At 41.2% G+C, this 17,091-nt stretch overlaps 1 protein-coding gene across 11 annotated transcripts in view; it reads left to right on the forward strand.

Moving 5' to 3' along the window:
* fryl (furry homolog, like) overlaps positions 1–17,091 on the forward strand; it is an 83,982-nt gene that overhangs the window by 34,247 nt on the left and 32,644 nt on the right. For 7 of the 11 annotated variants that reach the window (XM_069680196.1, XM_069680188.1, XM_069680189.1 and 4 more), the window contains 26 exons: positions 727–866; positions 983–1,079; positions 1,882–1,961; positions 3,134–3,214; positions 3,340–3,508; positions 5,106–5,198; positions 5,305–5,403; positions 6,641–6,742; positions 9,550–9,594; positions 11,022–11,125; positions 11,259–11,367; positions 11,460–11,546; positions 11,633–11,804; positions 12,037–12,169; positions 12,259–12,366; positions 12,449–12,686; positions 12,853–13,029; positions 13,151–13,237; positions 13,323–13,591; positions 14,353–14,560; positions 14,754–14,878; positions 14,972–15,029; positions 15,127–15,218; positions 15,325–15,497; positions 16,038–16,198; positions 16,278–16,388. In XM_069680196.1, coding sequence (XP_069536297.1) covers positions 727–866; positions 983–1,079; positions 1,882–1,961; positions 3,134–3,214; positions 3,340–3,508; positions 5,106–5,198; positions 5,305–5,403; positions 6,641–6,742; positions 9,550–9,594; positions 11,022–11,125; positions 11,259–11,367; positions 11,460–11,546; positions 11,633–11,804; positions 12,037–12,169; positions 12,259–12,366; positions 12,449–12,686; positions 12,853–13,029; positions 13,151–13,237; positions 13,323–13,591; positions 14,353–14,560; positions 14,754–14,878; positions 14,972–15,029; positions 15,127–15,218; positions 15,325–15,497; positions 16,038–16,198; positions 16,278–16,388 — 3,318 coding nt within the window. The remainder of the gene's footprint in view (positions 1–726; positions 867–982; positions 1,080–1,881; positions 1,962–3,133; positions 3,215–3,339; positions 3,509–5,105; positions 5,199–5,304; positions 5,404–6,640; positions 6,743–9,549; positions 9,595–11,021; positions 11,126–11,258; positions 11,368–11,459; positions 11,547–11,632; positions 11,805–12,036; positions 12,170–12,258; positions 12,367–12,448; positions 12,687–12,852; positions 13,030–13,150; positions 13,238–13,322; positions 13,592–14,352; positions 14,561–14,753; positions 14,879–14,971; positions 15,030–15,126; positions 15,219–15,324; positions 15,498–16,037; positions 16,199–16,277; positions 16,389–17,091) is intronic. The other 4 variants (XM_069680191.1, XM_069680198.1, XM_069680195.1 and 1 more) reach the window with 1 other exon arrangement.

Below are 17,091 nucleotides of genomic sequence, written 5' to 3' on the forward strand. Positions count from 1 at the left end.
CCTGCCTCGCATCCATCATCCACCTCCCTCATCTCGCTGCACTGGCCCTTATATACACACACACACACACACACACACACACACACACACACACACACACACACACACACGCACACACACGCACACACTTCAATATCTTATGCATACTGACCACCTCATCTCATGTTTTATGTATTGTCTGAAACAAAATCGTTAGTTACTAAAGTGCTGATCTCTTTTTTGCGTTTGTATATAAGGTTTACTGATTACTCATTTGAATACAGCTGCATCTAAACAGCAACATACGTATCATTAAAGATCCATAACAGTAGATTTTATAGAGTGCGGTGTTTAAAACACAACATCATCATTCCTGTGTATTTGTTTATAGGGCAGTTTATTGTATATGTGATGTTATAAGAGCACCACAGAGCCATATGTAGAGTAGGGCTGCTCGATAGGGTAGCAGCTATATGATGTCATCCGACACTAAACACCCAATTGTAATCAATAGCTACAGTGTGTCACCCTTTAGGTGAGAAAACCTCTGTTCAATATTCGCCCTGTATGCTGAGTCCACTTTTAATCAGTGCTTATGGGACAGCATTAACTATACTTTGTCATTCTGTTAGCATGTTTCAGAGGTATACGTCCTGAGTTTGTGCTTTGACAAATGAAGAACACGTGTTGGCAACATTAACTAGTAATAATGAGTGTATCTAATGTTTGCATGTTGTTGTTTTCCAGTTAATAAGCTCTATGAGCTCAATAGCAGAACACTGTTTGCCCTCCCTACTGCGCACACTGTTCGACTGGTACCGGAGGCAGAGCGGCACTGAAGACGAGTCTTACGAGTACAGGCCTCGCTCCAGCACCAAGTCCAAAGGGTGAGATGATGTTCTTTGTTTCCCCCTGTGCTCACCTGTCTTCTCCTCCCTCATGAACAATAAGTGACTGCGTATTTGTCAGTTCTAAGATGTACTTTTGTTCTGTTGGTTTGCAGGGATGAACAGCACCGGGATAAAGATTACCTTCTGGAACGGAGGGACTTAGCCATAGATTTCATTTTTTGTTTAGTTTCAGTGGAAGTTCTTAAACAGGTGAGATATCTGACACTCTGATTTACAGCATCTGCACAAAGTATTTGCATGTTGGGATTCAGGGGTCATGTGACTACTGAACGTTTGCATAAAGAAGTGCACCTGTTTGACCATGTTTTATCCAAGAACCTACCAATTGTTTTTGAGTTACAGTATTTTTATGCACTAAGGCTTCATTTCTACAGAGTTAGAGCTCTGGGTCTGTGTTATGTGATATCTATTATAGGTCAATAAAGTAGCAGTAATAGTATAGCTTTCCCTTTGCACCTGTTAAATAGATGCACAAGTTCTCTCTATATTGGATTTCTGATTTAAATCCAAATATAATAGTTTTAGTTTATACATTATTTAAGTCTTTATCCACATTTTTATTGCTTACAATCATTTAAATGATGTGGGGCATTGTAAAGAACAGAGTTGGCCTTACTTTGCTTTATTATTGTCTCACTGGTGATTTGCAGACTAAAAGATTACAGTATCGTTTAATAAGCTTTGTACTTTTATTTGTTGATCTTCTGTGATACAGAAATGAATCGCAGTGTTTTTCGGTCAAGTTTATCCCCACAGGAGGTCACGGGTAAATAAACACAGTGGCAACAGACCAACTCTCCACTGAGAGTGTTTCTAAAGTGGATCGTCCAAATCTAGGCAACATTCTGAACTCAAAGCCAAACCCTGGAGACCAGAGCTAAGTTGTCCTTGGCTCTGGTTCTGTAGGGAGGGCCTTGAATGGTAGCAAAGAGAAAGAATGAGGACTATCAATGCTTCTAATGAAACGACTCATTCCTTGTTTACGTCACAGATTCCTCTTCATCCAGTGCCAGATGTTTTAGTACATGAAGTTCTGAACCTGGCATTCAAGCACTTTAAACACAAAGAGGGGTGAGTAAACATCAACACACTCATTATGCAGTGAAACAGATAAAAAGACATGAATTAAAAGCCCTGTGAATAAACACTGCTTCACTTTTGTGTTTGCAGTAGGGGGTCAGTCATGGCTCTACGGCTGTGATGGTTAATTAATTGGAATGAGCTTCAGATTTTGATCACTAAAATTGAGCCGGATCAGGAATTCTCAGGAAGTTCTTTTTCTCCTCCACACCTTTGCCTAAATGCTCACGTAAAAAAACACTTCAAAGAGGACTCAGTGTAGCTTAGCTGTAGCCTTCTGTTGCACTTTGGAGACCCCATTGTAACTGCTGGAGTCGGATATGACTGAGAAACAACACAAACAACTTTAACATCACAGAAAAATCCTCCTGTGTCCCTGAGGTTACAGACAGGGAAACATTTTGCATTCCCTGCGACAATTGATTGTCTAACAGTTACTTTATATTGAGTATGTTTTACATGCATAAAATATCCTAGTTTCCCCCCATATTCAGAAAAAAGACAATATTCCAACAGAAATGTTTATATGGACAATGAAAATGTATTAATTTTTTAAAAGATCATTTTTAGGTTTTTTTGCCTTTTATTTATAGGATAGCTGAAGACAGACAGGAAATATTGGGAGGAGAGAGTTGGGGATGACATGCGCCAAATGATGGGGAGTCGAATCTGATATCAGTGTGTCAAAGACTGTGTCCTCTGTATGTGAGGCGCCTGCCCAACCGAAAATGTATACTCAACTATTAAATCAGTTTACATGCAGTTGAATACATTAAGATTAATCCCAGCCTTGTAATGTTTTTGCTAGTTGGTTTGTTTACAACGAACAAAGCTTTCCTTAAACAGTCTGACGGCAGTGTGTAGCAAACTGCACCGTCTGAATCGCTTTATCTGCCATATCCAGTAAAAAATGCTACACCTTGAAAGGCAAAATACTGGATATCCAAACGAAATGGATGCTGTTAACATAACCCTGATCAAAAGAGAATATAGGGCATCTGTTTAGCTCAGCAGTTATTTGGGCGACCCATAAACAGAGGCTACAGTCCTCTATGTGGTGGAAAATCGCCATCAGCTCTCGCACTTCCAAAGTTCTTCTGTTGTTTTCTGCATTGTTATAATCTATTTGTCTAAAACTTGTTGGTTTATCTTTCATTTGACAGGTACTGTGGCCCCAACACTGGCAATGTGCACATCATTGCAGACCTGTATGCTGAGGTTATCGGAGTCCTTACACAGTCAAAGTAAGCAAACTTAGCTGAACGCTGGCTGTATTATTTACACCTTAGCACATTCTTAATCACCCGTTAACCTCTCAACCTTTTGGGGATTTATGTTTTGTAAATGTGTATGTGTCTTTTGGTCTCAGGTTTCAGGCAGTCAGAAAGAAGTTCATCACAGAACTGAAGGAGCTCCGACAAAAAGAGCAGAGTCCCTACGTAGTCCAGAGCATCATCAGTCTCATCATGGGCATGAAGTTCTTCCGGGTTAAAATGTATCCTGTGGAGGATTTCGAGGCTTCCTTCCAGTTCATGCAGGTGAATTATGGTGCTTTATTTGTGCACGTTTGCCTGAGAGTCTGTACAGTAAGTGTGGCAGATATGTGTGTTTGCTAAATTGCAGCAGACATCTTATTTCACTGCTGTGCCTTTGTTCAAACTCAGCAGCTCTCTGTAGCGGTGGCTCATAAAGCTCGATGACTAACGATCAAGGGTGAGGTTTGCCAAGGAGTGTGTGTTTGTGTGTGTGTCTCAGAGTTGTGAATGGAGTTTGTTTACTGGCCTCTCTAGAGTGCTTAAAAACACTCTCTCTGTTCTGTCTTAACATTACGCTGATTTCCTAATGTGTTAATGGAACAGACCATAGTTTATGTCCTTCGCTCTGTTATAGCACTTTTCATGGCTTCTATCCATATGATCTTTTAAAGTCTGACCTGGTTAGAATATAAACATTTTGTTTTGATATTTAAGAAACGAAAGTCAATAATACGATTAAAACGGTGTTTCCTTGCCTCAGTAACACTTCCTGTATGGTTGCAGGATGCTGTACGTTTCATTTTTGCCATGTGAACAGCAGTATTTGGTTCTGCATCAGTTAGGGTCTCAATACTCTCCATCATAGTTTGGTCAATATTAACATTTTCTGTGGATAATAGTAGATGAAGTGTGTCATGTGATGAAGTATACACTTATTTATTCCAACCCATTATCTTCTCTGAATAACCATAACATCCTCAAGTTTTATGGACAATTACAGTTGTTTTATAAACACAAATATACACTCGGTGTAATACTTAAGAAAAGAGAGAGATAATAACCAGCTGTCAGAACCTTTCCTCCTCTCTACAGCTTAAAAAATGTTATTGTAAATGTGTTTACTTCAGTGACTGTTACATATGACTCCATAATAAGAGCTGTACATAAGTGTGTAGTTAAAGCTACCTTGTGTGAACTGTATAAAGAAAGTGTGGTCACTGAAGGGCCGCTCTCATATTTGTTACACGCGATGTTGGCTCACACTCCAGCCGAACAAACACTGGGCCTTCTCCTTCCGCATAATTCACAGGAGCAAATCTCCCGTCACCATTTTCCTTATGAACTGACTTTTGTTCTCGGCTGTGGTGACATCACAACAGTGCATGCTAACAGTGCTAACAAACACGGTGATGGAGATCTGTTGATGGATCTTTTTCTATTGTTTTCTCTTTGTCCTAAATAAATGGTCGATCATCAAACTAGTATTTTTTCATTGTAAAAGTTTAATGTTGCATATCTGTCATTTTGTTGTCTTTGTAGTTAACTTCCAAGTATGACTCTCACTTTAGATAGAGAGATGTCTGGCTGAGAACATTGAACCTTATCAGCAGCTGCCTAGATGTTTCATTTTAGCTATGTGATCCTGGCGCAGCATGCACAGATTACATCACATGCAAAACAAAAAATGGACCAAGTCAATTCATGTTGTATAAGATGTAAAATGTGATTCATCTTTAAATTGAACCAATTCTGACATCCGGAACGTGGACACAAGAACTCCTACCCACCCCCTCTTAATACTGTATGTTTATGTTAGACTGCAATCTCTCCTGTCGTTTGTGCCTGTGTATTCTTATGTTGCCTTTGTGTCCTTTCTCAGGAGTGTGCTCAGTATTTCCTGGAAGTCAAGGATAAGGACATAAAACATGCTCTAGCAGGCCTTTTTGTGGAGATCCTCATCCCTGTCGCAGCTGTGAGTAACACTTCAAAGCATTTTAACAGTTTTACTCTCCGTTAATCAATATCTGCATGTTCTTTAGTCAATTTGAGATCTATAGTAATGACTTGTCTGTCCTCAGGCGGTGAAAAATGAAGTCAATGTGCCGTGCTTAAAGAACTTCGTGGAGATGCTGTACCAGACAACATTTGACCTTAGTTCCAGAAAGAAGCACTCTTTGGTAATAATTATATCATCCCAGCTTTATCTCTCTTCCTCTCCACCCCTTTCACTGTTAACTCTGCATCTTTACAACTTCCTGCTCCTATTGTCTTTCACTTTTCCTGTATTTCATCAACATTTCTATCAGCTGCAGCCCACCCACTTCCTCATTATCATCCATAAATGTTTGATTTTGAAAATAAATGTGACCTCATTGTTAGCCCATCATGTTTACTGTCCAAAATTATCTTCAGTATCAAATTAATGGAGTTCTTTTTAACGTATGCCTGCAGCATTTTTAGCGACGTATCCTGGAACCTGTTGTCCTAAAGAGATCTTAAAGCAGTTGTGTAGCTTCGGTCTCTTACTGAGACTGATTTTACTCTTCTCCTTTGTGTATTTAAAGCTTTGGTACAAATAGTTTTATTTACAAATGTCCTTACAAAACATTTAGGCCTTGTTTAGACGGCAAGCTCAAATCCATTCTTGGCATATCCAGATGGTATCAAGATTGATTTAGAAAGTCTTATTTGCAAAAAAAACACACACAAAATGCACTTTTGCAAATGCAATTGGATCACATGTCTGCAGAGTCCAGATGCTCTGACACACAGTGACATGACAGATTTTGAGTGACAGAAGTACGGAGCCGCTGTGCCAGAACAGCCTCGTCTATTTCTGAGTTTGTCTGGAGAGATAGAGGAGTTATGGGGTAACCATGACTTGGCAGCGTCATTGCTTGCAGGGTGAGATGATGGACCTCCCTTCTTATACTTTGCATTGAAAGCCTTGTCGCTGACCTACCTACTGACAACTTAGTACTAAGTAGGAGTCTATGTCCTTAACACTGCAACTTATGCAGATGGGTTAGTGTTGTCTGAACAAACAAATGTGGTGTGTTTATGCAAAAGAGCACGGACATCCTGTCTTACAAAGTACAAATAAGAGAAATACAAAACGTAACTTAAATATCAGTGAAAATATAAAATGTGTGGGTTAATGTGAGGGAGACGGTGCCTAAGAGAAAAACAATATTACAATAATTATTTACAGAAGAAGGCAAAGTAATGGTGGCAGTTAAATTGACTGTAGTTTTGACAATTATAATGTCGTAAAACTTCTAGAGCACAAGATTATGAATTATTAAGAAAAAGCTGATATTGCTCCTGCTATATATAACCAAAGCCCTAACCTTGGGCAAACTTACAAACCCTCTTTGCTGTTTTGATGCTGACTCTGTTCCTTCCTCTCCCCAGGCTCTCTACCCGCTGGTGACATGCTTGCTGTGTGTCAGTCAGAAGCAGTTCTTCCTCAACAACTGGCACATCTTCCTCCAGAACTGCCTCTCGCACCTGAAGGTACTGTTAGCCTGAGGCTTCACACCCCAGCCATTAGACAAAGTTTGTGCTCTAAAGAACGGCACAATGACTGTATTCTTCAGTGTCTTTAGGGCAATGTACTTGGCTTGACTAATTCAGTTTAAACCTCAGAGGTCTTAAGACTTGTTATGAAACCTAAAATCAAAGTAAGTAACATGAATTCCCTGACAACTTCTCTGTTTTCTCCATGAAATTGATGAACCTTAGGAGGCTTTCACATTCATTATTAATAAAAGGAAGCGATGGTTCTCTAATGTTAGTACATGCTATAATACCACTCTTAGAAGAAGTTGTCTTTGTTGTGAAGGGTGTGCCCTGTGGTTCTGCCTAAAGATCATAATGTACTTTCCCCTCCATTATCAACAAACAGATGTTGACAGGAATAGCACTTGATTTGATTCAGTTTTAAAATAATCTTTGTATAAAAAAATAAATTTATGCTCAAAATGCACACGTGAAATAAACGATTATTAGATGTAACCACAGCTAATTTATACGAGCATTAGATAAGATTAAGTGGAGCATTCTAAAGCTCCAAAATGTCCTCCATCTCATCTCATATGTTATCTCAAGTGCTGTTTTTACTCAGGTCTGTTAATGACTCCTTGTAAACCAATTACAAACAGATCAAACCTACTTTCCTCCTCCCCTGACCATCATGGAGCCAATTCAGAATCTCATTGATGAAATTACCGACTGACCGACTGACTCAATGACTGCCTGTCCATTCTGCATTGATTGCGCCTTGTGCGGATTGTGTGATCATGTGGTGGATAGATTTCTGTTTGCGTCTTTGTGATGGTGATCTAGGATGGTTTCGAATGGTTGTCTGTCTCCTCAGTGATCTCATTCCAGTCTCCTTTTCCACCGTTGTGATTGTTTTAGACTTCCTTGATTTGAAAATCGTGATCAGTCGGTGTTCTGAGTGTCGTTGCTGATTCTGTGATTTACATAATTGTATGGGTTCGTGTGAAGGATCGAGTGCAGTGATGATGTCATTGATTCAGAGCTTCTCGTCCAACTGGTGATTTTAACCCTGTGGTTACTACTCAAAGTAAAACACCAATAAATGATCTTTAGAGTCGGACTAACCAGAATAAGTCACATTAACAATTAAAATGTTTACTAACCTAATAAATCCAGTTAACTGGAAATGTTGTGCTTTCCACGTCCCAGAGAGCCCTGCTGTGATTCATCAGCACTGCTATGATTAACACATTACTTTTATGTGAATACCAAGTGTGCACATGTGACACATTAGGGTAAGGAAGGAGACATCATGTGGTCAACATGCTGTCTGTAAACAGTATAAAGACAGTTTCAGGTTTAACACCTTATGTAGATGTTTATTTACCTTTCTTAATACATTTGTATGCTGCATTTTATCCATATATGTTCTTGGATGAACTATAGACCTTCCAGCTTCTCCCCTCTGAAGAAAACTTGCTATAAACCTGAACTAGAGGTTGGGGATTCATTTATTTTATCAGTTAATTTTTATTTTTTTGGTTAATGGCAATGTTTACAGCCCGCCACAGCTTGTTAGAGCCCCTGTAGTTCGTAGTTATACAAGTGTACTCTGCAGAATTGGTAAAATATCAGCATGGGGGCATGCGCTAATGCTAATAAAAGTGAGGAGTTTATTCCCAGAAAAGCCTCCTCAGTCTCCTTTAAATGGTTTGGATTTGCAGCATCTGACCTCAAGTAAACCACTGTCTGCTGCAAAGTTTGACTAAGATCTGATGCAACCTAAACAGCTGTGTGGAAGAAGTGAGTCGTGGTGCAAGATGCACAAGACAGCAGTAGCCTGCAGACACCTGCGAAAAGGAAGATAAGATTTATGGCATCAGATGTTTAAACCTAAAAAGCTGTGAAGACGTCAGCTTTGACTCTGGGAAATGATTACATTACCTTTTCACTGTTTGAACTTAAACATAGATATTTAAGTAACCGAATAATCCTAAAATATGCTTCATCTAATCGATAAAAACATTACAGTTGCATTCCTATTTTAACATAAATTACAGTAAGAATAAGGAAATAGATCATCTAGCTATCACTACTTTTTGCATTGACACAAGTGAAATATATATGTAACACTTGTGTTTCCAAAAACCTATTCAATATTTGGTGATAAAACTATTTTAATTTTAATTAAGTGGTAATTGTGCAGCCCTAGTTAAACATTAGGTCCCCACAGGGTTGATATACAATCATCTGCATTGTGTTTGACTTGGGTCTAACTGGACTGCTGATTTGGGTATCGGTGTGTGTGTCGGCCTTTAAGGAGAAAAAATCTATTTTGATTTGTTTGCTTTTAATTTTTTTCAAATAATTTTTCATACACATCGTCAAGCTTCCTTTCCCTCATCCCTCTGTGTCCCCTAAATTCACTCCTCTTTTAATGTGTGTTTTCCTCGTCTCATTGTCTGATTTCCCAACCACAGCGCACCTTATTTTACTTCTTTTGCACTTTTAAACTAAGATTTTGATCACTCTTTATTAAAAACAATACAATATCAAATACAAATGAACTGTTACCATGTAGTTGCAGCATGCCACTTCCACAAGTGGCATGTTTAAACAGTTCATTATGTTTGATTTCATTAATGTAGTCCCTATTTATGTCCTGTAACAATGACAAGAGTGAACATGTTACAGACTGCTCTTGTCATGTTTGTTAGGTCTGTGTTTTTGTTTTTTATTACTTGCATGTGTCCCCCCCACAAACACTACATTCTTTGTCTCCTGTCATTTGATCTTCTTCTCACACTGACTCGCTCCAGATGCCGTCTAACAACAGCATCCGAAAGCAGATTGAGACGCTGCAGGTGAGTGATCTGGCGTCAGTGACCTGCCTGCTGCTCCCTTGTCTTTTAAACTTCTCCATCGAGACGTAGAGCTGTACAGTTCTGCTTCTGCCTGGTTGTCTGGTGGAGTTGTGACTCAGTCTCCGTAGTGACAGTGATGTTGAAGTGTTGCTTTATCTAAGTAGAGGAGACGAGTACGTGAAGAGCCTGTAGCTTGTGATGTTGCTTTAGATGTGACAGGACAGGGATGACCTCCAGCAGCTCCGTTTGACATCAGAGACTACATTTGTTAGTGCTCAGTGATCTTCTGTTGTGTGCGACTGGGATTTGTTGCTTAAGCTAAGCCATGGCGTGCCATCATCATAATTATCTCCACTGTGCCCTCCCAGTAAGAAGATATCTGTGCTAATCTGGGAGCAGCGCCAGGCGGTGATGATCGCTGTCTTTAGGCTGCGTCTTTACCCTGAGCTACCAGATGGACAGCAGGGTTTTTAAAAACGTATTGCTTTTTCAGTTTTCTCCACATAAATATATGACTGCATTTTTAAATCTATTTTTAATACTAAAATAGAGAAACCATGCCCATATCACATGCTCTACGCATGGTTGCTCAAAGTATGACTGTGCACCTCTCTTAACAACACAGGTATTCATCACAGCAGGTGATTTGGTGGGTAGGACCAAAACAATCATGAAAAATTATTGATATTCATTAAATTAAGCATTTTTCATGGTTGCAATGACTCGGTTATCTTCCTGAATACATTTCCCCCTGGTTCAGTATGAGTGTGTCCGTACTTAGCTTTGCTTAAGCCCATAAAATAGAAGTGTTCCTCTGTAGTTTTACTGGTGACTACATCTTGAACTAGGGCTGGGTATCGATAAGGATTTCTCAATTCGATTCGATTCTGTTCTATTGGGTCAAAAAACATTTTTCTAAACCCAGCTCTCTCTCTCTTGAACAGTCAGTAAAGCTTTTAAAGAGAGGCTGAATTGCAAGGCTGCGCCTCTAGTCCCCACCATGAAATATCTTAAGTCAATAAGGTATCTTATATTTGTTTGCTGACCCATTAAAACAAGGATTTGAATAAATATATATATATATATATATATATATATATATATATTTTTTAATAATACTTTTCCATTGATCCATTAAAAGGTTGATACAAGTTCATCAGTAGTTATAGATGGAATGTCTTGGGTAAGAACCGCATCTTAAAAAGCACCTGAGCAGTCATCAGACATAGTGGACTTAAAATTGTTCAGACATCCATCAATGACTGTTAATAATGCACGCACAGAAAAATGAACTCTCTACAGTAAGTTGCACAGTTTTGGTTTTGATCTGAGTTTCTCAATGAATGAACAAACCAGTCTCACAGGTGGGTAACAAAATCGCTGTAACTAAATTTGAGTGGCTCATATTCTTCTTTTGACGTCCGCAGAACAAAGACCCCAAAATGTCGCGTGTAGCACTGGAGTCGCTCTACAGACTGCTGTGGGTCTACATCATCAGGATCAAGTGTGAGAGTAACACTGTCACACAGAGGTCAGTTCCAGCATCACACAAACACAAAATCAACTTATTAATCAGTGACTATTAAGTAGAAGCTGCTTTAATATATTCTCCTGTTGTTGTTCAGCACTAAATGAGCTTTACATATCCCTCTGTTCCCCACCAGTCGACTGCTCAGCATCGTTTCAGCACTTTTCCCCAAAGGCTCCCGCAGTGTGGTGCCCAGGGACACGCCTCTCAACATCTTTGTCAAGATCATTCAGTTCATAGCTCAGGTAAGCTTAAAGCACAAACATGTGGGTTTCACAGCTGACTTTAACTAGTAGGAGCTGCATGCAAGTGATTGTTGCTGTGTTGGTTTTTACAGGAAAGACTGGACTTTGCTATGAAGGAGATCATCTACGACCTCCTGTGTGTCGGCAAGTCTCACAAGACCTTTGCCATCAACCCAGAGGTAATCAAAGATAAGACCTAACGTTCTGATATTGTCGTCCTGTTGGTGGATTCTCTCTCATCCTCTCCCTGTTTCTGCCTCTTCAGCGGATGAATATCGGTTTGCGAGCCTTCCTGGTGATTGCTGACAGCCTGCAGCAGAAAGATGGAGAGCCTCCAATGCCTACGACAGGGATCATCATGCCCTCTGGAAACACGCTGCGTGTCAAAAAGATCTTCCTCAACACCACGCTCACTGATGAAGAAGCCAAGGTCATAGGTAGGCGCTTGAAAGTTTTGGAAACACATCAAGAAAGGGCATTTTAGGAAAAACGTTACAGGGTTTCTATTCAGCATGATCCACTTTGAAGTCTGGATAGTGGAGCCCTGGGAAAGTCGGGTACTTTAATATGGAAAATCTGTTCTTCATCGTGATAGGAACATGTGTATAATGGCATCTATGTTGTGTTGTTCCTTCCTGTGAGTGTAATAACACTGCTGGTTGTTTCCAGGTATGTCACTGTACTACCCACAAGTCAGAAAGGCCTTAGATAACATCCTACGACACCTGGACAAGGAAGTGGGACGCTCTATGAGCATGACCAACGTGCAGATGTCCAACAAGGAGCCTGAGGACATGATAACGTCAGTAACCACACCCCTGAGTCATGCTTTAGTGTTGCTCTCTGTATGTCTGTCCGTCAGAAGGTTATAATGAGGCATTTGTGCTACAGGGGAGAGAGGAAGCCAAAGATCGATCTGTTCCGTACGTGTGTGGCCGCCATCCCGAGACTGATACCAGATGGCATGAGCAGACAAGACCTAATAGAGCTTCTGGCAAAGTAATTCACCGTCCTCTCAACCTACTACAGATGCATCCCTACACGATTCCACACGTACTATAATGTCTGTCTTCTTTTCTAGACTGACCATCCACATGGATGAGGAGCTACGCGGCCTTGCCTTCACTACCCTTCAGGCCCTGATGGTAGATTTCCCAGAGTGGCGGGAGGATGTTCTCTCAGGCTTCGTATACTTCATCGTCAGAGAAGTGACCGATGTCCATCCTACACTGTTGGACAACGCTGTCAAGATGCTCCTGCAGCTCATCAGCCAGTGGAGGCAGGCGGTGCAGAGCAGCAATAAGAGCCACGAAGTGCAGGTTGGTCAAGGAAGTGTCAGCACGATTTAGTCAATTGGCTGGATTCTTCTCTGTCATGTAGGGCTGCCAAACTAATCTGATCCCCTTTCTTATGTGCATTAGTCTACTTATTATTTGTTGAGTGATGAATGATTTGAGTAATACTAACAATAAGTTATTTTCACAGGGCTCCAGTAGCGGTCATTCTCTGTCCCTGGACCGGACTCCTCCGTTAGGCGTGCTACATGTGGTGGAGGGTTTAGCTCTGGTGGTGCTCTGCAGCTGCCGACCTGCCACACGCAGGCTGGCTGTCAACGTGCTCAAGGAGGTCCGTGCGCTCCACACTGCACTGGGCATCGGCAAGGTAATCACTTCAGCCTCACAGTGCATTTTACTGTCACTGGCTAACAACAGTCGTATGTAAATGCTTTTTTTGTTGCACAAACTCTGTTTTCTGACATTTGTTGTACCTCCATCTTTTTCAGGGTGATGAGGAATTGGCCATCGATGTAATGGACAGATTAAGTGCTTCAGTGTTGGAGAGCTTCATTCACCTCACAGGAGCTGACCAGGTATAGATGCTTCTTCTTATTAACACAATCATTAAACACTTCTAACACTGATACTCAACTCGCCTCCCTTTGTTTTCCTCCATAGACCAACCTCCTGTACTGTCCCAGTGGCATTGACCTTCAGACGCTGGCAGAGTGGAGCTCATCTCCCATCAGCCACCAGTTTGATGTGGTGAGCCCGTCGCACATCTGGGTGTTTGCCCACGTTACTCAGGGCCAGGACCCTTGGGTCATCAGCTTCTCCAGCTACCTGCGGCAGGAGAACCTACCCAAACATTGCCCCACTGCCCTCAACTACGCCTGGATGTTTGCCTACACCCGCCTGCAGCTGCTGTCTCCACAAGTCGACATCAAGTATGTTTGTCTTTCTGTCTTTGTGTCCTGTGTGTTTGCACATGTATGTAATTGTGTGTTGTCATTGTGGGTGTGTTGGTTATAGAGGTCACGTTATGATGTCTTTGTTATGACGCTATGTGTTAGGATTGTGGTCTGATGACTTAACCAGTGTCTCAAAGTACACTTCAGTGTAGTGTACTGTGTACACTGTCTACTTATTTGTGTGGTGCTTGAATTTACAACGCCGTAGTGTTGTCTCAAGTCAAACACAGCCGCTGTACACCTATCAAAAAGGACGATGGCAGCCTTTGACCTCTTCTACCCTTTTGTTTGTTTGGTGAAGTGCAACCTGACATTTGACCTTGATTTGGGACCGCCAAAACATCCATCTGCTTGTTTGCTGACCCGAGTTCCATTATATTTCATTAAAAATGATTAAAATAAACGTGCTGTGCTTGTACGTGCCTGTGCTGGCCCTGTTGTCACTAGCAAGTCGAAGTATCTGTAATCTCTGCCTACGACGTGTCCTCCCCTTCTGCTGTCTGGTCAAGATGGCAAACATTTACACTTTTTGAAAATATTAAGTACGCCATCTGCGTACACATATGTCGCAGTGTTTTGCAATAACTGTCCTGAACCCCCCGTATGCTCTTGTGTGAAGAATGTAAATTCAGCGTTTATATACATTAAAACCAGCTTAGTTAGCCAAATGCGATATTTGTCTGCCATTTTGATGTCCTGTCCTTTATCTCTGACCTCTCGTGTATGTCCACCTTCAGCAGCCCCATCAATGCCAAGAAAGTGAACAGCCTGAACAGCAGTGACTCCTATGTTGGTCTCTGGAGGAACTATCTGATCCTCTGCTGCAGCTCAGCCTCCTCCTCCCCCTCCATGTGCTCCTCATCCTCCGCCTCTGGCTCCGTCCGCTGCTCCCCGCCTGAGACGCTGGCGTCCACGCCGGACAGCGGCTACAGTTATGATTCAAAGGTCAGCAGCACCTGCACAGACAACACTCGAATATAGAAATACTAGAATGCTAATTTCCAGATCTTTAAAGGTTTGTAATGTGCAGAAAGAGAGCAGAATTGAAATGCAATCCAATATAATTCTTGTGTAACATAGAAGCAACAGACTTGATATTGTTTACTTTTCATGACATTGCTCTTTATGTGTCTGTTAGATTGTTGGCACTCCGTCCCCCTCCTCCCTGTTCAAACACATTGTTCCCATGATGCGCTCTGAGAGCATGGACATCACAGAGTCTCTTGTGTTGGGGCTTGGCAGGACCAACCCCGTGGCCTTCAGGTAAACATAACTCAGCATGAACCATATAAATAGCTTCTTATACCTTCTTATAAACTGTTTTTGTTTATTTACATGAAACCTTTCTGTTCTCAGAGAGTTGATAGAGGAGCTAAATCCCATCATAAAAGAAGCTCTAGAAAGAAGACCTGAAGTAAGTGCAGTTGGTTCGTTAGCTTTGACACCACCAAGTTCTGTGTTTAGCAAAAGAAAATGTCCGGAGTTAAAATGCTGCTGTGTCCACTCTGCAGAACATGAAGCGGCGCAGGCGTCGTGACATCCTCAGGGTCCAGCTGGTCCGGATATTTGAGCTGCTGGCTGATGCTGGTGTCATCAGTCAGATGTATGTGATCCACAACAACTCTTAACTGTGTGATTAAGAAATTGTTCTTTTATTTATCTGCCTTCTAACCATACTCATCTTTAATTTGTTACTGTTGTTCTTGCAGAGCCAGTGGAGGGTTAGATGGAGAGAGCCACTCTCTGAACAGCACGCTGCTTGAGTATGTTGATCTGACCAGGCAGCTGCTGGAGGCTGAAAATGACAAGGACTCTGACACACTGAAGGACATTCGCTGTCACTTCAGTGCACTCGTGGCCAACATCATTCAGAATGTCCCAGGTACATCTCTTTTTTTACTCGTTTGCTAAGATACTTCAGTCAGTTGTTGGAAGATTTCTTCTTCTAAATGTCTGAAGTTAGCGTTAAAGTCGAGCTGAAACGGCATTTCGAGAGTATCTAGCTTCCGTATCGTGACGTATTTCCAAGTGAAACAGGACGTGCAGGCGGGACATATCATTAGAGGGATTTGATTTGATCGTTGAGAAGTGGGCGTAGACAGACGTTCTCCACAGCGCAGTAGCTAGCTAACTGACCGAGCGTTCTTGGTGCTCTGCGGCTAAATGTTGCAGATTGATTGGTTGAAATTGTTTGGTGCTAACTTACGTAAGCACGCGTGAAATTTAGTTTTACTGGAAGAAAAAATGATCGGATTTTGATATAAGAAGACGAAGAAATGGATTTTCTGTATTTTCTTTGCCTATATTGTCAAATAGATGCACAATATTACCGCGGATGTGATCTAAAAGGATTAAAATGACATTTTTAATTTCACCTTGATTTTAAGTATTATGTCTTATGGATTGATTTTGTTGTTTTCAGTGCATCAGAGGAGAACCATCTTCCCCCAGCAGTCACTGAGACACAGTCTGTTCATGCTGTTCAGTCACTGGGCCGGACCCTTCAGCATCATGTTCACACCCCTGGACCGCTACAGTGACAGAAATATGCAGATCAACCGCCATCAGTACTGTGCACTAAAGGTACCTACACATATAACTATACAAATACATGCAACATACTCCATTTTACTGATAACTGACAGCTTTCTTATTGTTCCAGGCCATGTCTGCAGTGTTGTGTTGTGGTCCTGTAGCTGACAACGTTGGCCTTTCATCAGATGGTTACCTCTACAAGTGGCTAGACAACATCCTGGACTCTCAGGACAAGAAGGTGAGAAACTTCTTACAGCTCTTTCTTCTTTCTGATCATCACTAAAATGATCTTTGATAGTCGGGCCAGAGGATGTGGATTACTTCTGCGTATGAGACTGAGATAAGCGTGAACACTCAATCAAATATTTAGAGTGTAGAAAAAGAAGGTGACCTGTCCAAAGCTAACACAGAAAAGTTCACTCTTTTAAATAGCTCACATGTAAAAGCACCTTCCCCATGTTTCACCTGTCAGTCTTCATCAAAGCTTGTAAAACCTTTAATAGGGTTATGAAATATGTCCCATACCAGGCCATCTTAATGGATCATTGTAATGATGGCGATCAACACAACAGAAGTACATAATTATAATGTCAGCTATCATCATATTATTTTTTATAAGACGCATTTGGTTCAGTCTGGCTGTAAACCTGTACTGTAAGACTTCCTGAGGTCAGGCTTCAGATACTATGACAGTAGCGCTACCCAGTGGTGATCTGAAGTACTGCAAGAGGTCAGTGTCAGACAGTTTCATTCAGACAAAGACCTAAACAATAAACAAATGTTTATTTACAGAAAGCAATTAGAATTACGTGCTTTTTTTTTTAGAGTGTTCGCCCCATCACAGTCGTCATCACAGCGACCCGAAGTTCATTTGATCCATTCTCTCTTATTCTCCTTCTTCTTCTTCTTCTCTCCCACGTTTCCTGTCCCTCTCCAGCATC

This window comes from Semicossyphus pulcher, unplaced genomic scaffold (assembly GCF_022749685.1).
Source record: "Semicossyphus pulcher isolate SPU_LCO1_2020_fin unplaced genomic scaffold, fSemPul1.0.p SCAF_4, whole genome shotgun sequence".
In the NCBI taxonomy this organism is placed as follows: domain Eukaryota; kingdom Metazoa; phylum Chordata; class Actinopteri; order Labriformes; family Labridae; genus Semicossyphus; species Semicossyphus pulcher.